Below are 27,009 nucleotides of genomic sequence, written 5' to 3' on the forward strand. Positions count from 1 at the left end.
TGTATGGGTAAAACTCATTCCCTAGAGCTTGTGTCAGGCTTACCTTAAGTTTTATTGATATCTGTCAAACAAGACAAATATACAAGAAAGGTAATTCCACCCAAATCACATTGCTTAAGTGCTATCTTCATATTAAAAAAAAATCTATAGCATTTCATTCATAAACGATCAAACATTTGTTTTTCACATTTATAAAAACAGTGCAGCTGGCCTGTACAATAAAGACACGTGTGACAGCCAAGGCCCTGCATCCAGCTGTACATCAGGAAAGGCTCGTTTGGACACACACACACACACACACACACAGCACAGATGGTAACCATGACACCAGCCTCCTTGCAGCAAGGAGCGCATGTACTTCCTCATCATCCTCCAGCAGCATGCACCTTCCTTCTCATTTACCAACAGAACAGTCACAGTACATTCCTGGGAAAGCAGCAGCTATTACAAATCCTAAACCAGAGAGATGTCCAAATCCTAAACCAGAGAGATGTCCAAATCCACACACAGGCTGGGCATCAGATCCACATCGAGCGCGTGCAGTCAGAACAGCCGCAAAGTCTTTATGGGAAATGTTTTCAGGACAGCGCTGTCTGTTCCCACAACTCTACAACAAAGCAGAGGTGCAGATTTTATGCCCAACACTTAAAGACAAAGCAAAATGGGAAAAATAAAAGGAAATAAAAACATTTCTTATGGTTTGAAACATGCAATAGAAGAGAATAATGAGAGCTTGCCTCCAGCTCCTAAACCACTTCTGCTTAGGAAGAGAAAGAGACTGCGGAGTAACAATTATTTGAAGCCTCACCCAATTCTCTTAAACAAAAAGTGAGACAGGTAAGCACAGATATTAATACACATCTTTCAAAAGATGGCTGCTCAAGTTTTTACTTCAAGTCACATAGAACGTGCCTATTTGCCTTTACAGACACACAAGGTGTTCCCAACAAACCACCTGCAGAGAACAAAGGAGGTGCCAAATACACACCTAACAGACTCGACTAAAAAGAGGTTCTGACTGCAAAATAAATAAAACCAAACACAAGGCTCTTGGGAGAATCTCCACTGAACAGCTCTCAGCCTCTTCCATCTCCACCTAGGCTGTGCACACCAACGTGGGACAATTCCTCTAGGAATAGAAGAATCAAAAGAGATGCCTTCTACTCACCCTTCCTTTCCTTCTGGTGCAGAGGAACACGATGCTATCCTGCAGCCTGCTTGGAGCCCACAGCAGGAGGGACAAGGCTATCCAGCTGCTGACGGTTCCCTGTCTGAATCAGCCATTCGTAGAACTTGCTTTCCACCAGCATCTGGAACTGCTTCCTTTGATCCCTGCAGCAAAAAAGATGATCAGAAAAGAAGCATGCGGAAGTAACAGTTTCCTGTGCTTATGAACTTCACTTCCAAAACAAGCCTCTACAAATCCCAGCTAAGAGCTGGGCTTGGTTTAAGAACCATGCCCAGAAAAGCTTCTACCAAGTAAATATAACTAAAATTAACCCCAAAGGCAGAACTCAGTTAGGCATGCAAGCTTCCCCACTTCACTAGCAGGCTCTCTGTTCCAGAAGGCCTCCTCTGCTTTACTCTCAGAGCACAGATCAGCAGCGAGTGCTCAAGCACCGAAGACATAAAATTCTGTACTGACAGCATTTGAAGAGAGAGGATGGAGATCAGGAAAACAACACGTATATAAACAGAACTCCTCAAATAATTCCCTTTGCAGGGAAATAACTGTTCTGTTTTCGCTAAGAGCAGCAACAACAGGGTGCATCACTTAGCTCAGGCGCTCTATCAGCAGTCACATGTCCAAGAGCAGCGCAGGCTCATGGCAGTATTCCTCCAGAGTAGCATCCCAGCCATCTGAGATCAGCTCAGCTCCTGAATTTCTATTCTTGAATAGCTCCTGACAGATATTCTTTTTTTCTTTTTCCCCTATGAGCTTACACAATTCATTTCTGAACCTACATAAAACACAAATGTTTCCAATATCCTGTGGAGATTGCGTGGTTTTGTTTTGACCCCGTTCCTAATTTGTTTCGATGCTCCTATCATGTACTGGAAAAAAGCAGCAAACCATCCCCATCCATTTTTTCTGTGTCACTCAGCTTCAGAGGGGCCTGGTATACCCTTTTTTCAAGTTAAAGACTCTTCTTTGCACTGTCACTTCCATTGGAAACGTTCACTGACAGATCCCCCAGAAAGCAGGTTTCTAAGCTGGAAACTAACCTAAATTCCTCCCCAGTGAATATGAACACAAAGGCAGTCACTTCTTTCTTCTCTTAGAGTTTATCTTCTCCAAGTGCTTATTATTATATACCTCCATCTGCTACAGACCCTTAAAGGCTTTCCTCTGATGTGCTCAGAAAATGAGCAAGCAGGATTTTACGCTTTTACAAGTTGTTCTTCAAGCTCTCTTTCTGGTCCTGTCTTACGGGGCTTTTACCTTTAGCCTGGCAGGATTTACATTCTTTTTTACTCCATTTTCCTCCTTCAGACAGCTTCAACTTCTTGAAAGACATCTTCTTACTCTTTCACCTTCCTGTTCAAACACCAGCAGCTTTTCTTCTTTCTACAAGTCTGACAATCTGCTTGCTCTGGGTTGTCTCTCTAGCTGTCTCCTTGCCCACAGGGCACAGAGACACCTTACGCTGCCAGCTGCCCAGCTTCTTTCCAGCAAGGTTCTAATTCTGACACGTTTTTCCCCCTTTCATGAAATAAGCCACTCCATTACCAAGCTGTCACCTCCTCTGACTGCTGCAGAGGCTGCTAAATCTTAGTGCATCATCTACATCACTTAATATTTCTTTAATTGTTAGATTTTGGTAGGTAAAACATGTTCATAAAAACAGGGTGAGAAGCAGCAGCCTTGGCTTCTATTGCATGTTTCAATGGCTGAAGTAGAAGGAGCACTGGAGATGAGACCGAAAGACACAATGGATGACTCCAGCACAAAAGCTGAAGTTAAAACTTTCTGCTGCTCTTCAAGATACGCTGCTGAGGTTTGATGGTTTTTACATCTCTGTCACCACTACTGGATCACTACTGCTCAGCCATCCGCTGCTTGAAGCAAAATCCTCCCTAAGGATCCTTTCTCCTTCCCACTCTGGAGCTCTTTCAAATGGCAGGTTCCTCTGCTCTCAGCACAAAGGCAGCTGGTGTTCAGAAAGGGGCAGGGAAAGCTCAGGAGGCTGCTCTAAAAACAACCAAATGGACTACAGCTCTGCAGCTTGGTGTGATGGGAAGTGCTGACTGTTTGACTCAACAGGTTTTCATGTTCTGTGCGTCCCACAAACTAAACTTCTCTAAGATCACTGCTTCTCTGCACCCAGTTACATGTCCACTGTAACTCATGGATTGAGCACACAGAAAAGGAAGAGCACGTGGAGAGCTCAAATAAGGCTTTTTGAGAGATCAAAAGTTGTTTTCACCTTCTCAAGACTTTAAAACCAAGTATCTGGGTTTCTATCTGCATTCTGTATTTGCAAAGGAAGACCCTCATATTGCTGCATCAAAATGGTTCACAAAAGATAAAGCAGCAAAACTGAAGCTGACAGATTTTTACACCTGAGTGCTCAACAAAGCACGCTGACAAAGAAAACAAGGTGGACTCTTTCAGAGCTCAGCAACAGGTGCTGAGAGAGCAAACAGATGCACATCAGCACACAAGATCAGCGAAGAGAGGCCCAACTAGTATAGTAGAAGCTGGGCAGAGGATTTTAAAGGGAACTTTAAAAGCTACTGTCCATGAGGTGATGTATTTTAACAGTCCACATGCACATGCTTAGCTCACCTCACAACAGGTGGGACAGTAATTTAAAGCTTCACTGTAAAGGTTGGGTTTAAGAATGATCACCAATCAGCTGCAGGCCAACAATTAGTGGAGCTGTTGTTCAGGGTATGGGCCCAGATCTCACCCATGTCAGCATGCAGCACTGGAAGCAGAACAGAGACAGCAAGGAGACAATACCCAGCACGAGGGAAGCCATAAACTCATGCCACCAGGACACCTCACTTTGGCCCTCAGCAGCATCTAGGCATGTTTTCCTTCAACTTTGCAGGTTAGGAAAATGCAGTCACAACAAAGCATTTTTTCAGATTTACAGTTGTAAACACGATTCCCCTCACTATAGTGCCAAAGATGAGGATCTCAAGATTGCCGACTACTAATGCTTTAGAAGTGGCAAGATGTAGCCCACACAAACCAACCCAGTACTAAAGCATTTTTCTGAACCACACTGAACGATGTACAACCGTGCTGAGCTTCAGCACAGTTCAGATGCCTTTCAGGATACGGCACTCACTTGGTCAGGCACGCCTCCTTCACCATTTTCTGCCAGCTCTGTACCTTCTGCTCTCGCTGATTCAGTGCCTTCTGGTAGGCACGGGGAAGCCCCCCTGGTGTTTCTGTGGTGTCTCCTTCCATCTCAAAAGGAATCACAAAGGTGTAGAAGTCCAAGGGCGGCAGGAGGCGGAAGACGCTGGCATCACTGCCCTCCTTGCACACCAACATGGGGCTGTCCCAGTAGTTGGGCACAGTGGCCAGTCCCACCTGAGCCATGTGGTCTTCCAGCATGGGGTAATGGGTGTGGAAAGGGGCAAAGCTGATTGCTTGGTTTCCCGCAAGGATAAGAGGCTGGGTAGGAGTCAGAATGTGAAAAGTGCAGCCAGTGGTGGAGGAAAGAGACAAGCAACGGCAAACGGTGATGACTTTGATATTGTCACAGCTGTGGACGTGAACAGATGCCTCCACAGGGCCGAGCACAAACGTGCTATTCTGGCACTTCTCAATGGTCACAGAACTGCAAAACAACAAAGATACAGTGAGCAGGGAAGACTGCAACCAGAGCTTAACAAGAGCTTAGCACTTGAACAAATGCTGAAAGGACATTTGGCTGTGCCTCAAGAGAACAAAACCTCACCAAAGAGGAGAGAGGAGATAAATGAAGGACTCATTGCAGCGATGAATTCTGACATGAGCACCCACCAAGGTGTCCGAGCTCTTGGCCAGTGTCTGTTTGTAAACCTGGCTCATTATCACCATAGGAGACACCTCAGGCACCACACGAGTGTTACAGGCAATCTTTGCTCTCCTGGTTGTTCCTTCAACTGCAAAATAAAATTAATCAATACATTTAAATTTAAAAAAAAAAAAAAAAAAAGGATATACATGTCTCCCAGAGAGAAACAGACATGATGATTCATTGTCCACATCACTCAGCAATCCCTCAAGGAAATAATCAGCCCCAAACTTCACAGCAGTACAGTGACACTGTGTCACCACACACAAGTCCTACTATCCATCCTTTTAAGGGCTAGGGTGCCTTTGCTCCTCTGCAATGCCCTTGCAGGTGAAGAGCTGTGATTCAAGGCTTGAGAACCTTGATCAGTTCTCAACTTTGCCACAAACACATTGCATTATCTCTTTTCCATGTCTGGCTGTACCTAAACAATGACCGATGATGGTAGTGATAAATGATCTCACTCAGAGGGGCCTTTGAAAGCAAAGTCATTCATGTTTGCTCACAAAGCAACCCGAGGACCAGAAACTACATGCAGGCATCACACAGCACCCTCTACTCTCCCAGACTCACACCTAAGTTATCACTTTCCCCTTATTTACTAACAGCAGAAGGAAACAGGCAGTCACAATGCCACTGCCAGATGCCTGGTCACCAAGAACTGAGACTGGAAATTTGTCTCTAAGGTAAAACCTGCAGATACCTTGCTGTGCCCACGCAAGCTTCTTCCCAGACCGTAAGCAGGCAGTCATTCCAAAAGGATTTATTATCAGGCAGGAGCGCAGCCAGTTCTCTAGTTTGGGGAAGGAGAAGGTTTTGGAGATCTTAGAGTAGCCGTTCTGCCCATGGCAGGGCTGCCAGAGGGCAAGCTCATGCAGAGGGTGGATGGTCCTCGAATTGTTCACAGTCCCTTCGATGAGGAAGCTGAGGGCACAGACGGCTTCGTAGGACACCAAGCTGTTGTGAGTGGCGTGCGAGGAGGCACTGAGCTGCTCTGGCTCCAGCAGCAGCTCCAGCATGTCTGAGAGGTGTGTGAGCACGAAGGCAAGGTGATCCTGGTCATTCCAGTTCTTAGGGGCAGAAAAATAAGAACAAGGTGAATTCTCACATAGCTGACAAGCTCCATCAACTCTGTACAACACATCTTTGCTTATACTTCTAGAAGAAGGAAAGCAAGTCAAACTCGGTCCTGCTGCTCTACTCTTTCCACACATAGAAAGGAAACTGGATTCACCACCAAGGCACACCAAAAAAAGAAACATGGTGTCATTCTAACTCCAAGTATCAAATATTTCATTTTAAAAAGCAGAAGCAGATTCTCCTACAATCCTTCCCGCACAAATTCAGCCAGCTGCTGCCTAGTATTGAAGGGAGGAAACAAATCAGTAACTGACAGCCAAGGTCTTGCTACGTGTCTGTTGGAAAGATCGCTGCATCTGCTTCAGACCTTCAGCTGTGATTGAGTGCTTCTGATGTGGAGCCAGAGATAATAAAAAAAAGCAGAGGGTCATTCCTTCACAAGCAAGCAGACCAATAAACCAACCAGCCTCTGAAAGAAGCATTAGTTCAAATTTTAAAGGGCTCCATTCGAAGAAAAGTGTGAGATTGGAGCTGTGGCTGGCACCAAGACAAGCTTTGCTGGCCGCCAAGGTGCAGAATTAACACTCAGCTACGATCACACATTGTCCTCACTATGCTGGGTGCAGGAATAACACACCTACAACAGCAGCTGGAGATCGTAGCACTGTGACAAAGATCCTCTGGAACACAGGAACAGCTCTTGTTCCTGTTCAGAATTACATTCTATAGCTGCACCTGAAGCACAGCTGGAAGAAAACATTGACCTTTCAATTCCATTGGACGCTCCAGTGCTATCTCACCCACAGCCATTTATCAGTTTCTCTCATTTTTCTCTTTGTTTTTTAAATCTTTTGTTATAAGATCACCCAGCTCATTTTTAATGGTTTCAGCTTGTTCCAGACTACATTTCCAGGCCTGTGCAGCTCGTAACAGCACAGCCCCAACAGAAATCTGCTGAGGCATGCAGACAGCCTTTATGCTGTTAATTTCACTGACAAATACAGACCTTCCCATAACCTACACCCAATACATCCACCTTACTTCGTTTTTTTCAGAATGCTTTCCAGGAGACATTCACAATTTCATGCTCCTGATCCATAGGTGGCCAGATGTATTCCAGCCCCTCTGAAATATGACTTTGTGCAGCTTTGCTAGGGAGCACCCTAGAATCCCCTTATTCTACAACAAAGCATAGGGCAGCAGTTTCCAGTGCAGGATAAGCTTCCCGTTTGGCTATAAGGAAGTGAAAAGGCTGCGGCTTCTTAAAAGGAGAACCACAAAGACTAAGAAAGAAGCTTCACAACAACCAAGCCCGCCCTACCATGCCCACATCCCTGAGTGCCACATCTCCACAGCTCTGAATACCTCCAGGCACGGTGACTGCCCCACCTCCCTGTGCAGATGGCCTCACTGCTCTTTCTGAGAAGAAATAGCCACATCTAACCCTCCCTAATGAAACTTGAGGCCATCACCTCTCATCCTATCGCTGTTACCCGTGAGAATAAAACAAAAGTTGGTATGCTCTCCTTTCTGTGAGTTACAGAGAGCAACGAGGCCTCTCCCTGAGCTTCCTTCTCCAGGCTACACACAGGTACAGCTACATGGATACAACCACTGACATTTTATTAGCACAGTTACAAGGAACGCATCAAATCTGCCTGCTATAAAGGGCAGCTCGCCCTGCTCAGGAAGGCTCAACAGGGCCTCCCCTCCCCACAGCCCCATTACCTTGCTGTGTCCCGCGGCCCTGCCCGGCAGCCCGGCAGCCCTGGCCCTGGGGCTGGGCCACTCCTCGCCGATGAGGGACGTCCGCAGGGAGGCCTTGTTCAGCTGCTGCAGGTAGAGGAAGAGCAGGAAGCGCAGCGTGTCCACGGAGAGCTGCCGAGAGGGGAGAGGCCGTTAGGTGTCGCCGGCCGCCCCGCGCCCGCCCCGGCCCCGCGCCCTGCCTTGCCGCGCTCCCGCTCCAGCTCCTCGGCGCTGCCACACGCCGCCTCGGCCTCGGCGCGCTGCAGGCGGCGGGGCGGATCGGGCGGCGCGAGCAGGTCGTGGAAGCGCTCGAAGTAGAGCCAGGCCAGGCCACGGCCCAGCTGCAGCTTGCCGCAGGCGATGTGCCGCCAGCGCGGCCAGCTCAGCCGCGGGTAACAGCCCTCGGCCGCCCGCGCCCGCGCGTACGCCGCCATCTTGCGCAGGTAGTGGGGGCCCAAGCGGGCGGGCGGCGGCGCGGGCAACGCGCCCAGCAGCAGCGGCTCCGTCCGCGGCCACAGCGACGCGGCCGCCGCCATAACGGCCGCGCGAACCAACGAGAGGGCGCTTCCCGCCCGCCCCTCGGGAGCCGCTCGCCATTGGCTACAGGAGCCGGCGCGGAGGCGGGAAGAAGCGACGCGCCTCGCGATTGGTCGGCGTCCTCTCCTTCCGACTCTCTGCGATGCGATTGGGCCGCGGCCGCGAGGCGGTGGTGAAGTGTGAGCGGGCGATTGGCCGTCAGCTCGAGCCGCGCGGGGCCGGGCCGCTCCTCAATGGCCGGCGGCTACGGCTGGGTCGCTCTCTCATTGGCTGGCGGCCGCGGCCGGGCGCCGGCTTCGTGTGTGAGGGACGGGGCGCGGGCGGCGGCCTCCTCTCGGCCCGGCCATGGCCCTCGGCTGGCTCGGCCGCGCCTGTCTCCTCCTGCTCTGCCTCTGCGGGGAGGCCGCCGCCGGGTGAGTGCTCCCCGGGGGCTGCTCTTCCCTCATCCCCTCCCTTCATCCCGTAGGCCTGCGGTTCTCCGACGCCCGGCCCGCTGACGAGGCCTTCCCCCTCTTTCTCTCCCCCTTCAGGAGGGATTTCTATAAGATCCTGGGGGTGTCCCGCGGCGCCTCCGTGAAGGACATCAAGAAGGCGTACCGCAAACTGGCGCTGCAGCTGCATCCCGACAGGAACCCCGACGACCCGCGGGCCCAGGAGAAGTTCCAGGACCTGGGGGCCGCCTATGAGGTGGGGGAGCGGGGCTGGGGGTGGCACTGAGGGCGGTGTGGTACAGCGCTGTGCGTGAGGCTGGGCCCGGCTGGGAGGCACCCAGCCTGTGGCTGTCAGGGCAATGCTGAGCTCCAGAACGGCTGGGATGAGTTCTAGCAAACGGAAACGGCTCTCTATAGGGCATATAGGGTCATCCCTCCTCGCCTGTTAAATCTATATTGAATTTCAGGCGTGGCAGCTACTAACAAAGCAAAGAGAGGCTGCCAGGCTGACCTGGGATATCTGCTTGTTTGAGGGCAATAAAGGGCAGCAGTTCACCTAGCTGGAGGAGCGTGGAGCTTGAGCCGTTTGATCTTATTTATAGCTCTTTGAGTGTGAAATGGGCATGCATCAGCTGGAGTGTTGGCACAGGAACCTGTTTGTGTGTATGTGTAAAGAGTAGCTGTAAGTTTTGGCTGGTAGGAAGTGAAAGGCTGTTGGCTTGCCTTCTAGTAAATGTGGTAAGGGGTGAAAAATCATTGCTGGAGTCCCATATGCACAAGGAATGAGGTGCTGGAACCGCTGCCCAAAAAGGTTGTGGATGCCCCATCCCTGGAAGTGTTCAAGGCCAGATTGGATGGGGCCCTGGGCAGCCTAGTCTAGTATTAAATGGGGAGGTTGGTGGCCCTGCATGTGGCAGGGGGTTGAAGATCCTTGAGGTCCCTTCCAACCCTGGCCATTCTGTGAATTCTGTTATATCTATGCTGAGGCATAGCATCTAAGTAATAGCTTATACTTCTAGCATCGCATGCTACGTAAATCACATATTTTATTACCCAATGCTTAAGTCAAAGTCTGTTTTTCCTCTTCTGTGGATGGTGGGCTGTGTTTCCTTCATGTTCTCTGTTCTTTTGCCTCCCGTCTCAGAATCAAAGGGGTTGGAAGGGACCTCTGGGTGCCATCTAGTCCAACACACCTGCTAAAGCAGGTTCCCTACGGTAGGTTGCACAGGAAGGCATCCAAGTGGGTTTTGTACATCTCCAGTGAAGGAAGGAGACTCCGCAACCAATGTGAGCAGCTTGTTCCAGTGCTCTGTCACCCTCAAGAGTAAAGGGATTATTCCTTGTGATTGTATGGAACTTCATATGTTCCAGTCTTTTCTCGATGCCCCTTGTCCTGTCACTGCACACCACTGAAAAGAGCCTGGCCCTTTCTGTTGCTGCTGCCTTCTTCCTGCTTCTCCCCATGGAGCAGAGGAAGGCTCCAGGAAGAGAGTTTTGATCCAACAGAAATGCATGGAAGCAGTTCCACCAGGACCCTGCCCAGGCTGGCACCTTTAGGTAGGAGGTTTGTGCTGGTTTTGAGGAGCCAGGCCATAGGACAATCTGGATCCCAGTGTTATCTTCAGGAGGAAAGAGACTATCTTCCTGCCCAGGCTGATGCTGTGGTTGAATCTGTGGTCATAGCAGGGCTCCTGCTGCTGTTTCCTTCTTCTGATATGTAAATCTAAAATGAATGGGGAAGTGAGGTGAGAAGCAGCTTGAATGTATTCCTCCTTGCTCAGAAAAAAAATCACATTTTGTGTGTGTGTGTGTGTGTGTGTGTGTTATAGCTAGAACTCCTTTTAGTTCAGCCTTCTATTCTTAAAAAGTTGGCTTAGCTCTCACAGCAAAGCTGGTGAGTATAAAGAATTCTTTGGTGGGAGATCTAGCATTTACCATCTCTGATTTGAAGGCTGATGAATTCTGCATGCTTCAAAGCTGTGGGCTTGGAGTAGTCACACTTGACAGTGCTTAATGCATGGGGAGCATTTCTCTATGTGCCCAGAGTCCCAGTTTATGTCTTAGCCACAGTAGCAGTTGAAAGGGTCTTTCCTACAGAAAAATGTCGGGAGAGAAACAGCTGTAAAACCACAAAGCAGTAGAGGACGTAGTGGCACAGGCAGCAAAAACTCTTTTGAGTGGTGACAGTCTACCTTCCTTTCCCTTGCCCAAGTCCTACTGAAATACAGAGCCCAACTTATTCAGCATAAAATGTAGAGTTCCGTTGCTAACACAGACAAAACAAATGCAAAATGCTCTCCCCTAAACTAGTGTTGTTTTTACCATAAAGCATCAGGCTCCATGCTGCTGCTCAAGATTAGTCTTTCTGACTGCCTAGAGAAAAGTTGGTTAAAGTAGGTTAATTAAACTACTCGGTGTCCTTCACTTAAACAGCCTGATTTTAACCCCTCAGCTGTGTGGTGCAAGCACAGATGGTTCAGTTTCAGAGGCTCCTTCATATAGCAGCTGTTAGTCTCAGGGTGATTTTCATCTTCCAGGGGCTGGAATTATCTTGTTTTTGGTTTTCAGCTTATCTGCTGAATTGCATTGCTTTTGAAGCAACCTAGCATGAACAAGAACTCTCTTTTCAGTATTTGGAGTGCTATGTTCTTAAACCTCCAGAAGCCTGCTAAGGAAGCAAAGTGAATGGAAAAGCAAATATTTTGTACTCTTTATTCCTTTCTTTCTTGTAATATTGTTAGTAGTCTACTAATGGGTTGTGGAACTTCCACAACCCACTTTTCTCAAATGAGTGTTATATTGCATATCCCAGATGGCAAAGGGAGAACTGAGCTCTTACATTCAGTCCTGGGAAGGTGAAGCTAGTAGTTAAAGTCACTGTTTTGTTTTTCTTCTAACCTTTCTTGCTGCTGCCATTTATCATTACCTACAATTTGAGGCTGGCTTTCATCATTAAGCCAGCTTCTCCAGCTCTTTCCACTCTTCTGAAAGCTAACATGGCATCTTGAGCCTTCCAAAAAATAACCAACAGGCCAGGAAAGGGAAGGAAGGCAAAATCTCTGTGGAGTGGTGAATAAAAGCAAAGAATAATACTTAGAAATTAAAACTGAAGCTTTACGATCTTGAGTGCTGTCTAGTGGGGTGTGTTGCTCTGCCTCACTACTGAGATTGCTCCTGAATTTTGCTGCCCTTAGGAACTGAGTCAGTGTTGAAGTTGGTGTGGAATTATTGTACCCAGCAGGTTCATCTTGGGAGGCAAACTTGCCATCATTGCTAATAGTTATGAAGTATTTGTCAGATAAATGCACACGCTTCAAGAACAGAGAAACCAGGGCCCTGTTATGTGCTTTTTTTCTTTTTGTGGAGGAGCAGTTCCTGCTTTGTAAGAAATGATTTTGAGTTATTATTCCCTTCCAAGTCTCTCTAAACTCATTCAGAGTAAACTCAGTCTTTTTTTATATCCTCCGTGTTGCGTCTGTTGTTTTAATTAATTCTAACTTTTATGAACTTACCCAATACATGTTTAACTTCCCAGCACAGCAGGTGAGTTCTAGCCAATGCTTTTGTACTGTAAAGCACTGCTACTTGTCCCCCAGCTAAGAGCTCTGGCAAAGCTTCTCTTTGAGCTTTGTGTAAGCATCCAGGTGCCCTGTGGGTGAACACCCTGTTCTTTTGTGTCCCTTTGCCAGGTGCTGTCAGATGAGGAGAAGAGGAAACAGTATGATGCGTATGGTGAGGAGGGGTTGAAGGATGGGCACCAGAGTTCCCATGGAGACATCTTCTCACAGTAAGGACGTTTTGCCACTTCAAATTATTCCACAGAGCTTTAATTCTGTGATCCTTGTGCATGCATTTGATGTGGGTCACTTCAGTATTAAAGCTTGTCACCTAGTCAGGAGGCAGCGATGTGAAGTGACAGTTAAGGATATGAAGAAATACACAAATATTCCACGTGTTGTTCTCATTGGTCTGGTGTTGGTCCTTTCTCCAAGAGTAGCAAATGGAAACCAGCGTTGTCTTCCCACACAGATGGCTTGGTTTTCTTAAGCAAAGAAATCTCTTCCAGGCACCCATTGCTCCTACCTTAGGTTGGTCAGAATTCCCTTCCTGAACTAACTGGTGTGCTTCTCTCCAGCTTTTTTGGGGACTTTGGATTCATGTTTGGAGGTAACCCTCGCCAACAGGACAGGAACATCCCTCGGGGCAGCGACATCATTGTGGACCTGGAGGTTACACTGGAGGAGGTGTATTCAGGAAACTTTGTAGAAGTAAGTTTGCTGGCCTGTTGGTCTCTCCAGTGCTACCAAGTTTCAGATGAGTTTCAGATGACTGGCCTTGAGGCTGCTTGGTTTGAATCTTCAAAAGAATAGAACTAGAATAGATGTTTGTTTACATAGTATCTGGCAGCAGAGGATGTCATTAAGCTATTTGTTAGTAGTTAACTGAAGGAACAATGTGTTTATTTCTTTGCTACCTGGCAACTTGCCTTAACAATGTTTTTTGTGATAGTAACTTACTGACTGTCAGTGCCTAGCTAAGAAAATTCTGTTTCATTTAGTTCTTGGTGGTATTTGAGGCCCATCCATGGACTGAAGCACACAGCTTAGTTTTCCTGTTTTCAGCCATTCTTGCAAGACCACGCTGTGCATTTTTCACTGCTGCTTTGTGGCCAAATGTGTCACTGAATCTCTGGATTACATGCTTAAACATAGGGTGGCCTTTTAATTTTCTTAAAGCAAGCTGTGTTTCTGGTGCTGACAATCTTTGCTTTGTTATGTTGCTCGAGTTTGTGTTACACACGTCTGGATAAATGAGGAACTCAATTTTGTCAGTATGTATGTAGTACAAAGCAGTTATCATAAAAGGTTTCAGTGCTACCATTCCTAGTTAAAGATGGGTAAGAAAAGTGGCAAAAGGGATTTTTTGGTTGTTGGGTGTTTCTTGTGTGATTAGCAAGAGGTGTAAGGTGAAAACATTGCAGAGTGTGGTTTTTCTGTTTTTTCTTTCAAGATCATGTGCACAAAAAAACAAATTGCATTCAGATTGAGTGATCAAGAGCTGGGGTGCTGGCCTGTGTGCTGGTGTCAGCTTCTTCCTCTTTGCTGCAGGTTGTCAGGAACAAGCCAGTGGCAAGACAGGCACCTGGCAAACGGAAATGCAATTGCCGGCAGGAGATGAGGACCACACAGCTGGGCCCTGGGCGTTTCCAGATGACTCAAGAAGTTGTTTGTGATGAATGTCCCAACGTCAAGTGAGTTGTGCTCTTCAGTGCTATATGCTGTTCACTCAAAAACCTGCCACTAGAGGGAGAAGAGTGGCTGTGCAACCAGGACGATCTGGGGAATTTCAGAGCGCTTAACGCAGGCTTCTCATTTCCAAGGAGACAGTCTTTAATTATTAAGTAGAAATGGATAGATCTATTAGATGAGGAACTTACTCAATTTGTAAATGAGTGAGAAAGGCAGCACTTGGCCTCCAGCTCTTAAGGGTAAGCAGGAGTGTGTGATTTGTGGGGGTGTTCTCCTCTTCCAGTAACAAAGCAGGTGTTGAAAACTGTGTTTGCATATTCCCCTTTGCAGGCTTGTGAATGAAGAGCGAACACTAGAAGTGGAGATAGAACCAGGTGTGAGGGATGGTATGGAATATCCCTTCATTGGTGAGGGTACGTATATGGGCAGTGCCCAGCTTGTGACTTGCTTCTTTTCTTTAATATAAGGCTGGTCTTCATGGCAGTGTGATAGTGGCTCTGCTCTGCTCTAGGTAAATGATCAGGACATGTTATGTGAAGTGTCTTTTTCCAGAGTGTGCTGCTCAAATCCAGTAGTAGCATAGTCTTTGCAAGTCTGGATAACACTCCTGAGATCCTCTCCCATTCTTGCTACAGAATACACAAAAGAAAAATATGAAAAAGCCCTAAGTCTTATGTTTCAGATGATAACGTGAAAAAGAACATTTGTTTCAGACTTCAGTATGTGAAAGAATCCTTCCTGTAGAAGGAGATTATGTCCTTTAATAAATAACGGATGGTTATCATTGCTGTGTGGGCAGGTCTTCAGAGCAGCAGAGAGGGGTGACTTTGAGGTAACACTGAAAATCCGAAACTGTTTAGAAAAAGAAATACATGTAAGCAGGGTTTTAGTCACATGAGAATCAACTAGTTGTTTTTCTCCCTTTGACACATGAGCTGCAAATCTCTATTGTGTTTAATATGCTGCTTGCTTCTTTAGCTGTTTCTGACTGGATAAACAGCTCTTCTTCCTCCCCAGGGGAACCCCACGTGGATGGGGAGCCAGGTGATTTGCGTTTCCGAATAAAAGTTCTCAAGTAAGTGCCTGCCCTTGTTAGACCACTCTTTCTGGTTATTATCAAGGAAGCTTGTAAACAGTTTTCTGGCTAGTGTTGCTTGGCTTGTGTCTAGTTTATTCTTCAGTGCTGGTACAGCCAGGGCTCAGGTATTCAGGGCAGTTCAGGATGCTCAGCCCTGAGGGTGCTAGAGAATTCACTGCTGTTAGGATGATGCAATGATACTCCACTTCTGTTTCCCTTGAATTCTGGCATGGGTTAGCTCCTGCCTGAATCACATGGGATGTCTCCCTTTTCCATAAACATACTATTTCCCTATTGTAAGAAAATATAGTGGTAAGAAAGACTGAGTCACAACTTGACACTCCTTACCACTCACTGCTCTAGAAATAGAAAGGCTATTAGTAGCACTCTTTGCACACAGGAAAACAAAGCTAAATTTCATTCATTCTTGACTTCCTCTCTGATTTCTGTGAAGTCTCCCAACTCTTTTCACAAAAGGATGGGAGGAAGCTGGAGGATCTCCTTTTCCATGGGAAAAGGAGGAAAATTACAGTCTCTCATTTCTGCAGGCACCCAGTCTTTGAAAGAAGAGGAGATGACTTGTATACAAACGTGACAATCTCGCTGGTCGAGGCACTTACAGGCTTTGAAATGGATGTAACCCACTTGGATGGGCACAAGGTGAGGAAAAGATTTGCTTTCCTGCTCTATGTAAATAAAATTTAGCTGCTGGCCTTTTGTGACTGCCTTTGTTAGAGGCCTCCAGACCAATTTATCCAGAGTCAAAACAGGCCTGGCACAAGGGGTGCATGGTGAGGATCAAGCTTCCAGCCTTTCAGAGTAGCTACGGCATGTGTTGTCTTCAGTATCCTGGCAGTAATGCTGCCTGGTTCCCAATATCATTGGCTTTGGCAAGGAATCAATATCAGCTGAAGCTTTCCAGTGGGGTGCAGAGGACATCCGAGGGACTGAGATGCAAGCACAGAACAAAAGCAATGTTCTCAAATTTCTTTTGTCTCTAGGTTCATGTTGCTCGGGATAAAATTACTAAGCCTGGGGCCAAACTGTGGAAGAAAGGAGAAGGTCTTCCAAACTTTGATAACAATAATATCAAAGGCTCACTAATAATAACATTTGATGTGGAGTTCCCCAAAGAGCAGTTGACAAGCGAACAGCGAGAAGGTGGGTGTTTTAAAGCTCTGTTATGGTTTGGGGCTGCACAGATATCTCACAGAAGCTGGTAAGAAGTTGGTGTAACTGCACCACTGGCCTGGAGTGATCAGGAAAGACTTTCGTTACCATTTACCCCTTTAACAGCATAAGATGTTGGCCAAGTGCCCTGTGAATAACTTCCATTTTCTTTTGAAGCCTGCAAGCTTGGCTGCTGCATTTGTAGGGAACAGGATTAGGTTAGGATGTACCACTACTGGGATTTTGCACTTGACACAACTAGCAGTGCTGTGTTTTGTAGCTGGCTTAGCCCCTGTCTGATTGGCCTTTCCTGGAATAAGATCACAGGCTGTTTCCTACTTTCTTGAAGTCAAGATCTGTGAAAATTCTTCTACAGTCAACGGTGAACAGTGTTGCACAGCACTGGGTAGGGTTTGTGCATCCCTGCATCTCCCTCTACCATACATGCTTTGTGCACGTGTAGGAAAGAAGTGTGCAGTGTACATTCACCTGCTTGGTAGTAGAGATCAGCATCAGTGCCAAAATGGAAGCTCTTGAGTGAAATGTGTAGAAATCCTAACACTGACAGGAGGCTAAGTACTATGCTCCTAGCTGGAAATTGATCTCTGCTTTGTCAGCTTTTGCAGTGGGTTCTGCTGCTCTGCTCAAGGCATCAGAATAGGTGTCAAGGAGCCCCATCCTCTGCTGTGGGGCAAAGAAGTTCCTGCACATACCAGTGCAGCTCTCCTGCAGAAAATCCTGCTTCCCAGCTTCTTTCTGCTGGTCAGAAGAAGGTACGATCACCCTGAGTGTGCTGTTTTAGTTGATTCTGGCAGCTGTCCTGCTAGAGGGAAGCAAATGTGAGGCTTTCCTGCGCTCCTCAAGTGTGTAGAGGGCAGCCAAGCCCTGTGTGGTCTCTTCTCAGCACTTTCTGCTGTGTTGACATTGTTGTGTGAGCTACTAATTGGAAATGCAGCTCTGGGGTGACCAGTCATCTGCAGCTTATTCTCTTGCAGCCTTTCTACAGCTATCCAGGCTGGAATGTCTGTGTCTGTATCAGTTCAAGGCCTTTTCCTTCCACACTGTGCTGCTCTTCTCAAAGCTGCATATGGCAGCAGCACCTCTCAGATGAAACTGAGATATATATTTTTTTTTTTTTTTTCAGTCTGCTGCTCTCAGCAGTTTGAGAAAAGACTGTGGGCTAGAAGCAATGACAGAATCCTGTGTGATTGTCAGAACTGCTAGCTAGCATGCCCAGGAGGTGGTGGTACACACTGAGCATGTTCAAGCTTTGGGTGTTTTTATACTCTGCTGAAGCAATCCCATCCTTCCTAGGAAAAGGTGACTGGGTAAGCAGTCAGATGCATTCTTGTGTGCTAGAGTATCTCCAAACATGTAGGGATTGAAGGAGTTTTATGAGGGAATAGGTCTGTTCATGTTGTGTGGCAGCACAGTGCGTACACTCAGAGGAAGACTGCAGGCCTTGGCATTCAAAACATCCCTTTCTCTTATTGTTGGCACTGTTCCTAATTTCTTATCTCATAGCCATATGGATGGCTCCTGGTACAGTTGGAAAACACTGAGAACACAACCCTGATGCTCTAGAGTCAGAGAAGCAGTAAGCTCTTCTCTGTCTGGGTGGTGTCGTTTTAGCCTCGGTGCTTAGCAAGCAGAAGCAGGCAGTCAAGTGCCCAAGTTGTGTTGTGACCTGTCACCAGCTAGTGATGTCAGGAGGAACTTTAAGCTGGCTCCAGTAAATGTCTGAGAGCACGTTAGAACCAAATACCAGGATTCCTGGCTGTGAAAAGCAAGCCCCCACCACTGGGGATAAATGCTAAAATTTCCTGTGAGCTAATGAGGTTATCCTTCAGGCCAGTATGCAGCTGCTTAAGTACTAGCCAGGAGGAAACAAGTTACAAAAGTGGTAGTAATGCCATGCTTTTCAGGGTTATTGGAGCTCACCTTTCTTCAGTTACGTCCTTTCTTTTGAAAGGCTGCATTGCCAAAAGACACATCTGACACATCAGCCAGGAAGTGGCTGTGAGCCTCCTACTTCCAGTTCTTTCCAGGACTGTTTTCCAGTATTTTGATGGGGCTAAAGGTACAGTAGTTCCTGTAGTCAGAACTGTGTATAAGAGTAGACAAGCAGGGCAAAGGTAGCAGGGAGACGCATCGTCTCTTAAGCTAGTTTTTGTGAATGACTTGTATGTTAGGGCTTTTCTTCTATGTGAGTAAGTCAGTTTATTTTAATAACTGGTTGTGCTTCTCCCTGCGTACGTGCCTTGCTTAAAGCTGATAACCACTGAGGTATTTTTCTAGGCAGCCTAATCTGATCTGTTCTACAAATGTCAGCATCCAGCCCAGGACTTTTCACCAGGATTCTGGCCTCAGTGCAGCAAGCTGATCTGAGGCAGGATAAATCCTGTCTTCTGTCACGTTGAGCTGCAGGCCAGCTGCCAGTTCTTGTTGTGAAGCTGATGATGTTTTGGGGATACCCACTAGCAGAATTTAGTTGGGTTTAAAGCAACTTAGTGGGGCTCTATTGTTGCTGGGGTTTTTTTGCTGTTCTTTTAATTTGGAAGTTACCCATGATGTTGGGAGTTTAACCTCACAATCTCAGATCCTGCCAGCAAGTCCCTGCCCAGCATGATCCTTTCTGGTGCTGATCAGAGCAGGGCTGGGAGTCCTGGCTAATGTTGAAGAGGGAGTTCCCTCTGATTTTACCTCTGGAAAAAGTGCATGGCATACATCCTTGGCGGCATACATTCTTGGCAAGCTGCTTCCTCTGTGCAGACTTGACCCTTAAGAAGCAGTAAAGACCTGCTAGTCTTCCTCTGGCCATGCTAAGCCCAATAGATTAGCTATTATGGTTACAGTGCTGACTCACCTTCCTCTTCTCTTATCCGGCTCCAGTAAAACTTGAGTGCTGACAGGACATCAGGTCATCAATTCTTTAAAATGTTTTATGAGTGGCTTTTCAGGAGTGGGGAGGATGGCACTTCATTAAAGGCTGAATCCAACCTAGTGATGCTCCTTCAAACCCCTCTGTAACACAGTGGCTTTCAAACCTATAAATGCAGGCTTTTAGTAGGGTGCTGTCAAGTCTGTAGATGCAAGTAAGAGAAACAAGCTTACTCTCTAGGGGCTACTTCTAGCAGTCAGTAGTATTCTCAGGCACTACTTATGATTGTGAAAACCTCTCTTCTGTAGTTACTCATGTGAGGTTTCTGTAGCTGACAAGTTCAGGAGGAACCAAACATAGCCTTCCCAAACTCAGTGCTAGAGGATTTTTGTAGGGCTTTAAAGGGAGCTGAGTAGGTGAGCTGTGCTACTGGAATTCAACTCTGGAAATGCTCATAAAGCTGTTTCTTGATGCAGTTGTACTTAAGATGACAAATGTGTTCTCGACTCCAATAGCAAAGCAGCTCTGGGAGTCAGCTTTAACCATCTGCAGAGCTGTGAGGATCTCGAGGTGGTGTGCTGCTCTTCGAGTTTGTAGTGAAAGAGATTTTCTCCCTTTTTCTCCCTGGAGGAATTGGCTTATTGTTTGGTCCTATATGGTCTTATTTCTGCTGGTGGGAATGCTGAAGAAGCAGGAGTAAAGCTGCTGTGCCTCTGAGTCTGAGGGAGATTTTCTTTGTTGTTGTTTAAATGATGTTTGTGATGTCAGTGTTTTTCTCTTATTCAGAAATGTGTGCTCGAGCTTGAGGCTTGTGCCATAGGGCCTGTATGTCCCATCTGTGAAAGTAATAAACGGCACCTGCAGAGTCCTCCTTCTGTTTGTGTTGTATGGTAATGCTTTTGTTTCTTTTGCAGGTCTCAAACAGCTGCTGAAACAAGGATCTGTGCAGAAGGTGTACAACGGATTGCAGGGATATTGATGTTGGTGGGGGTGAAAAAGGACTTTAATCAAAAGTCAGCTCTGTTTGCAGTTCTTCCTCCTGTCCACTGTAGAACGGAAAGCAGGGAGGGTGGGGTGATTGTTAAGGTATATATAATTTTTTTTTTTTTTTTTTTTGTAAATGGTGGAATAGTTGAGATGAGGTGGGGGAGGGGGGGGGGGAAGACTACTCTTTCAGGACACAATGGGTGCTGCTTATCATGTTCCATGTCCTGGAACAACAAAAAGTCCTCGTGCAGACAAAGGTGGGAAAAAGTTTTAAATTCCATGCAGATTGGAATTCCTGTTTTTTAAATATATTTTGATGTGACTTTTCTCGACCATCTCAGCATATTTTCATAGTTTCTCCTCTTTTGTCCTCCACTTGGTCTCTGGGGTTGGTTTTTTTTTGTTTTTTGTTTGTTTTAGTTTGATTTAAATCCCAGATCTTCTTCCCCTTCCCCTCTGAGTCCAGAGTGTGGTGTGGCTTCGGAGTGAGAGCTTCTTGAGCAGGCATGCAGGTGCTGTTGGGGGTGGGCTGGCAGGAGGGCCTTTGCAGAACATGTTAGGCCCATGTGTGGCTGGGAAAGCAGGGGAAGGAGTTTCTGAAAGCTCCTTGTGCTCTCCTAACTACAAAATAAGTCTTTTGTCCCAGAAGTCAATGCTCAGTTTTAAATTCAGAGTTGCAGCAGCTTAGCAAAGTCTCCTTGGACTTTCAGCATGAAATTTTGGGGAAAATAATGGGAGTGCGTGGTCTTCGTTCCTTCTAACCCCTGAGTGTAACTAACAGCTTGTCTGCCGGAGTTTACTTCCCTCCTGCACTCTGTCCTCCGTGAGGACAGGGAAGGTAACAGTGCAGAAATAAAGGTGTTTGAGTTGGAATGGCAAAAACTCCCTGCTTATGTATTTCAGCAGCCCTTACTCTGGTACAGCTGCAAGTCGTTGGACTCGTGATCAGCTTGCTGCAAGCTGCTACAAAGGGTGAAACTACTCCTGCTAACACCAGCAAAAGCTCCGTAGTTGCTTTAGTTGACCCGAGGGCCCGGCAACTCATCAGGGAGGAACCTGTGCTGCTCTGGTGTCTGTCATGAAGGCGCTGCTCCTTTAAGCATCCTTGTCAGAAATACTCGTCTCTGCATGTTATTTGCAAGAACTTTGGGAGTGGTAGCTAAGAAAGTTCCCAGAGGTGCCTGCGTCAGTCAGCCTCGTGCTGCTTTGCTGTGACAGGGATGCAGGCAGCGAGAGAGATGAGTCAGTTGTTGGTGTAGGATGCTGCTCTGCATCTTCATCCCGTGCTCCTGAGGGCTGCAAAATGGGACGGCGGCTGCTGCTGCCTCCTCGTTCCCTGAGCTGGGAAACAGATGAGATCCGCTTTTGAACAAGGGAATGCTTTCTGGGGAGCAGCAGCAGGAGACTGGAAGTCGCTTTTTGGCTTTTGTTGTTAAGGATTTTCCTTTGTTTTCAACTTAAAGCAGCACGGATCTGAATTGGGAGAGGTGGAGAGCTGTGGCATTGTGCTGCAATGGTCCAGCCATGTCCCACCCAGCAGCAGCAGGAGCTAATGCAGTGAAAGCAGCAGCACTGGGAAGTTTCCTGCTGGATCCTTTGTATATTTGCTTTGGCAGAACAAAGTGGGAGATTAGGGAACCCAGGGTGCAAAACTCTCAGTCTCAGTGCTAGTCTTCCTCTAAGTCCTCATTAAAGCTCGAGGTGTTAATCCTGGCTGAGACTGCTACCTAGAGCATCAGCCTGTTTGACTTGCTGTTTCCAGGTCTCTGTAGGCAGCTCTGCACCCCGCCTCTCCCCTTGGCTCTGATTAAGAAACCTTAGATCTCAAAGACAGACACAGCTGTTAGGGCTGCACTGGTTCTTGTGTCAGTGTGTGCTACAAAGGTCTATTTCTGACAGCTGCATGGCCTGCCTTTCTTCCTACCCCAACCAACACGGCCTGTGCTGCTGGTACACAGATAAAGCTGAAAACTATAGCCAGGTCTCAACTTCTGGGCGTGAGATTTTTGGCTGTGGTGTAACCCTTCCTACCCCCACCCCCAGCAGCAGGCAGTGCATTTATTCTGAGCACAGCTACTTCTTCCCGCCGCTGTTTTTCCTTTTCATGCTAATTCTTTTCCTTCCTGTAGGATGTTTTTCCCTTTCCATCGTGGATCAGTGTTGCTTTGAGAGGCTGGTGCTATGCCAAGCAGCAACAATAGCTGCCAAGCCACAATATTTGCCAATGTGAGAGCAAAGCACAAGTCAGCAGAGAACAGCTGTAGTGTTTGTGGTGCAGGTAATTCACTGAGACGTGATCCAAGAAGAAAAAGAGAAAAAAACTCAAATCCTACCAGGCTTCCTGCTGCCTAGTGTACATGTGCAGTTGGGATTTGCTGCCGTCCCTGCCTTCAGACGAGCTCCCAAGGTTTCTGTGCTGTCTTTCCAGGAAGCAGTGTGCTTTAGTGTGTGCTAGGTTATTGTTCAAATGTTCCACTTTGAGTTTTGCTCTGGCAGCAGGAAAGTCCAGCACCTTCAAGGATCACAGAAGTTGTATCTGCCGCCTGTGATCCCCAGGTTCTGTGGCAATTGGTGGCTGTGAGATATTGCGTCCTCTCTCTCAGTAAAAGCTTAACCAGCATGAGTGAGTCATAGCACACATAGACTGCTTTATCTCACACAGCCTTGTGCAAGGCAAGGATTAGTAGTTCAGGTGCAGGGATGTTCAATTCTTTTTATCAAGACACTTGTCCTCAAAATGTGTTTTTAGAGAAGCTCTTGCCACTTTGAGAAGGGCATATTTTAAAAAGCAAATTGCCTGCCAAAAACAGGATTCTGATATACAAAGTGAACACTTCTGATCACCTCCATGTTGTATATTCTTCCAGGATCTAACCGCAGGCTCCCTCAGCTCTAGATGAAGATCCCATTGCTACTATCAGTGCTTTGTTACTACCCCCTGGCTGCATCCTGGATAGGCCGAGGACTTCTCAACCACATCAATCTCAGCTGTCCTGCTCCCTGTTCCAGCAGGGAGGCCAGGAGTGGGTAACTGCAGCTCTTCTTGCCAGGCAAGTGTGTAGGCTCCTCTGGCTTACTGTTTTTGAAGAGGTAACTGGGCAAATAGTCCCTTCAGTTCTTGTGGGAGAAATATCTCTTGTAAAGCATTTGTGTAGGGAGGGAAAGGACTTTTCACTGTAAATAGTTACCCAGTTAAGTCTAAGGAAGTACTAAGCAGCACAGTGGGAATGTGGTCTGCTTGGAGACGTGCAACCTCAACTGATCAGAGACTGATACCTGTTCTTTCTTGCTCAGCCAGCCTAGGTATTACTGCTGGTTGTCTGGGCGGCTTCTCTGTCCTGCAGTGCTCATCAAAAGTAGATGATGGTGAAATCATGGTATAGGATGGCTTTTCAGAAGGCATTGTGACAACCTACGTGTTCTGAGGAGAGGGAAGCAACAGCTACTGACCCAATAGCCTTGCCCAGTTCTCTTGTCTCCCTGAGACAGGTTTGGTGCTTGCAAAGCCTTGCTGCCCACCCTAGACCAGATGCTACGCTTTTGTGACCATACGCAGGAGCTTTTGTGTTTGGTACGTGGGTCCTTAGCAATCACGTGGCCCCAAAGGGCATTTGTTCCTGATGCTCTTGGCCAGCTGCTGCCTTATTTCTCACTACAGCCAGTTAAACTGCTTGCACAGTGTCCCCTCCTCACCAAGTACAGGCAGGGGTGAAAGTGTTCCCAAACACTTCTCCTCCATGGAAACTTTTCTGGAAAGGTTGTGTGGGCTGGCTTTTTTTTTTTTTTTTTTTTTTCCCCACAAAGAGTTTGTTATTCCAAAATACTTATCTGTAGCTAAACGTATTTATTTTTGAGAGATAGGCAGTAGAGATAGGAGGGGAGAGTTGACTGCTGAAAGAGGGATCTGCTGTCCTGAAGACGCCCAGGTTTGCAGTGTTCCCAGAATCCAGCTGTTTGAACTTGTCTGGGGACTTCTGGTGTGGGGCTGGACAGGAAAGGAAAGTGAAGTGGCAGTTCCTTGCTGATGTTTTAAGTAACTTTTAGATGATGTTTGGATAGCAGCTGCTCTGCTCCAATGCCATAGAGCTGAGCTGCTCACTCAGTCTTGCAAGGCTTACTCAGACTGAAGCTCATCCCACCCAGGGGACAACCCAGCTGTAGGTGGCAGGGAGGTGCAGTAACTGCCCAACAGCTTCTGTTTGCCCAGCTGCCACATCACTCTGCTCCGTGTTGACTGTGGCCAGAGCCCAGCTTTTGCCTCCTATTTCCTCCAGCTGTGCCAGGCACACTGACCTGGGAGGTGTTAGGAAAGGGAAGAGGGCAGTGACAGGAGCTGGGCATCCTCTCTGTGGGAGGGATGTGTCAGCTCTGCCTCTTCTGCCTAAGTATTTCCAAGGATCCGCCTGCTCACCACTGGCAGCGGGAGGCTGACAGACAGGCAGAGGAGCCTCCTGCTACAGGAGAAGGCAGAAGTAAAAGGCATAATTATGGCAGTGTGGTGGATGAAGGTCTCAGTGCTTCCAAAGATCCCAAACTTACCAGGAGTCAAAAACACAACCAAAAAAATAAATCCTGTCTCTAAGAGGGTTGTGCAGCACTGCCCTGAATGCAGCAAGCGTGCTCAGCCCACTGCAGCAGCAGGGTTAAAATGGATGTCTGGAAACTGGAAATTCCACGGATGAAAGCATCTGGGGCTGTCACAACGTGGCCTTTGAGGGCAGTTCAGAGGAACAGGGCTTGTTTAGTCCTGAGCAGCACTGATGAGAGCACCACAGGCACTGAGTGCATAGAGTGTGTTTATTATAAGGATAAACTCTTCTTGTCTTGGTGATGAGCAAAAAATGCGGCAGTTTGAGCTGGGGGAGACCTAAATCTGGTGCCAGAAGGATGGAGGAACACCCTGTGTGTGGGGAGCAGGAGCGATGCTGTGGTGTGACCCCCCCAGAGGTACTGTACAGCTCTCACTCCCACCCAGCACCTCCACCTTCAGGATGAGTGCTGATACTCAGATCCCCAGTTCCTGGAGCAGCTCCTGGTGCCAGGCAGCCCCTTGTCCAAGGGATGAGGACAGGCAGGACACAGAGCCACCAGCTGGGACGTGGAGCTGATGCCAAAATGCAGTTCCTCCCCAAAGGCTGAGTGTGTCTTTGCTAGGCTGTGTGTGCACACCCATGGGATGCATGTGTAGGTGAAGGGGAAAACCAGTCCTAGCCCGTGGGCATCACCTTATTCACTGCAACAACACACAGTGTTAAGAGGCTGGGCTTCTTATCTCAGCTGGCAGCAATAGCAGTATGAGTGATGGAAAGTATTTGGCATGCGGAGAGAAAAGCCTGGTTTGCTCTTAAGGAGATGCTGTGTGGGGGTTGGTGAAAGCCTCCAGGGGACTGCAGGGTGGATAAAGTCAGGAAGAAAGGGAAAGGGCCCTGTAACCACAGATAGGTTACAGCTGAGGGTTGGCACTTGTCCTGAGGGGGAGCACAGGGCTTGGAGGACTGGCCCTGGCAGTGGCTACCAGCTGCTGGATGATGGTAAACACTTAAGCAACAACTGGGGCCAACCCTTCCCTATATGTGAGCTGGGCTGTTGGCTGGGCTCTGCGTGCTGCTGGTGATGGTGACCCTATGATGAAGCAGTTTGAGGGTGGGCAGAAGAATTTGGGGCTGGGAGGGGTGCAGATGAGTGCCGTAGCCCTTCCCTTTGTGTCATGCGTTGGTTGATGTTGGTCACCATCAGGGAAATGACCCAGGGTGGCTTTGGGTGCGGTGCCCAGGGAAGGCTGTAGGGCCTGGGGACTCGAGGGCACCAGCTGTTGCCCTTTTCTCTGAGCTGGCAGAGCAGCCACATCCTGGAGCACTGCCAGAGCCTCCAGACAGGGAAAAAGGCTTTTCTAGAGCTGTTATGAGCAAAGACAGCCCCAGCTGTCTAAAAGCTAATGCATTGCAGAAGCAAAACAAGCCCTCTCCTTCCAGCCCCCTACGGTTTCCCCAGTCCTTAGGCTGCCACCCACCAGAGCCACCAGATCGCTTTCTGATGTCCTGCAAGTTGCAAAACTTCTTGGAACCATGATGCAAAATCTGCCCTGTAACTTTGTGTGCGCGTGTTGGAGATGCAGTTGTACTGCCCTGTGCCACAAACAAACCCCTCTGCTTTCCCCCCTCCCACCCCCCCCATACACACAGCACAGCTGGCCTCCCACCCAGCTGAGTGCTGATGTTTGCCTCAATTGGTGCTCTGGATCCCAGGACGCTTGGCTGCTGCTTCACTCTGCTGGAGCAGCCCCCTGAAGGGTGGGGGGCTGCGTGATGGAGGGCGGCCAGGGCTCCCTGGCAGCTCCAGCAGATGAGCTGTAGTCTCTTGAGAGACCTTTGTCCCCCGTTGTGGACATTGCTATGTCATCTCCCATCCCACTTCTGTTCCTGCTTTCCCCTCCTTGCTGCCAAAGGGTAGGAATTTTGTGTTTGTGACCATGTCTGTGCTTTCTGCAGGCCTGCTTTGCACTGGTGTCAGCACCTGCTCTTTTTTCCCATTCCTTCACCCAGCTTTTGGGGAGCCCAACCTGACACGTGACAGCGATGAGCCCTTTAATCTGCCCAGGAGAAACTGCCTATAGTCAGCCTCAATGTGCCATAGGGAGGTAAAGGAAAAATAAATGACACCGATTGACCAATTGGGAGAAAATTGCTGCTGCAGCCAAACTGAGCACAAGCAAAGCAGCATACAGTTGGGGTGAGATCAGGCAGCACAAGCCCTGCAGCCTCTCCCAAGGCCGTGCAAACTCAGTGCGTGCTGTGTAACCCCCCCCTCCATGCAAGAAAGTGTGACGCAAGTC

General features: G+C 47.8%; 2 protein-coding genes across 4 annotated transcripts in view; one reads left to right on the forward strand and one right to left on the reverse strand.

Moving 5' to 3' along the window:
- Positions 1 to 8,436, reverse strand: part of TBCCD1 (TBCC domain containing 1) — a 93,905-nt gene extending 85,469 nt beyond the window's left edge. The window contains exons 1-7 of one of the 3 annotated variants that reach the window (XM_085232924.1): positions 8,045 to 8,435; positions 7,827 to 7,976; positions 5,722 to 6,088; positions 4,920 to 5,106; positions 4,302 to 4,799; positions 1,169 to 1,332; positions 29 to 607 (exon numbers count right to left, since the gene is read on the reverse strand). In XM_085232924.1, the coding sequence (XP_085089050.1) occupies positions 1,203 to 1,332; positions 4,302 to 4,799; positions 4,920 to 5,106; positions 5,722 to 6,088; positions 7,827 to 7,976; positions 8,045 to 8,380 (1,668 nt within the window). In that variant the 5' untranslated portion in view covers positions 8,381 to 8,435 and the 3' untranslated portion in view covers positions 29 to 607; positions 1,169 to 1,202. The other 2 variants (XR_014885470.1, XM_085232925.1) reach the window with 2 other exon arrangements.
- A 200-nt stretch (positions 8,437 to 8,636) lies between these two features.
- DNAJB11 (DnaJ heat shock protein family (Hsp40) member B11) lies at positions 8,637 to 20,517 on the forward strand. Its single transcript, XM_003208991.4, has 10 exons — positions 8,637 to 8,794; positions 8,912 to 9,068; positions 12,502 to 12,599; positions 12,948 to 13,080; positions 13,921 to 14,063; positions 14,392 to 14,474; positions 15,079 to 15,136; positions 15,688 to 15,799; positions 16,141 to 16,300; positions 20,105 to 20,517. Exons 1-10 carry the CDS (start codon positions 8,727 to 8,729, stop codon positions 20,167 to 20,169), a joined length of 1,077 nt encoding a protein of 358 aa, XP_003209039.1. The 5' UTR covers positions 8,637 to 8,726; the 3' UTR covers positions 20,170 to 20,517.
- The last annotated feature ends 6,492 nt before the right edge of the window (positions 20,518 to 27,009 follow it).

This window comes from Meleagris gallopavo, chromosome 11 (assembly GCF_905368555.1).
Source record: "Meleagris gallopavo chromosome 11, MGAL_WU_HG_1.1, whole genome shotgun sequence".
In the NCBI taxonomy this organism is placed as follows: domain Eukaryota; kingdom Metazoa; phylum Chordata; class Aves; order Galliformes; family Phasianidae; genus Meleagris; species Meleagris gallopavo.

Coding starts and splice junctions, on each gene's coding strand:
- DNAJB11 (XM_003208991.4), top strand. CDS start 8,727: ATGGCCCTCGGCTGGCTCGGCCGCGCCTGTCTCCTCCTGCTCTGCCTC. Junction 15,137..15,687: donor TTCCGAATAAAAGTTCTCAA/GTAAGTGCCTGC, acceptor TCATTTCTGCAG/GCACCCAGTCTTTGAAAGAA. Junction 16,301..20,104: donor GACAAGCGAACAGCGAGAAG/GTGGGTGTTTTA, acceptor TTTCTTTTGCAG/GTCTCAAACAGCTGCTGAAA.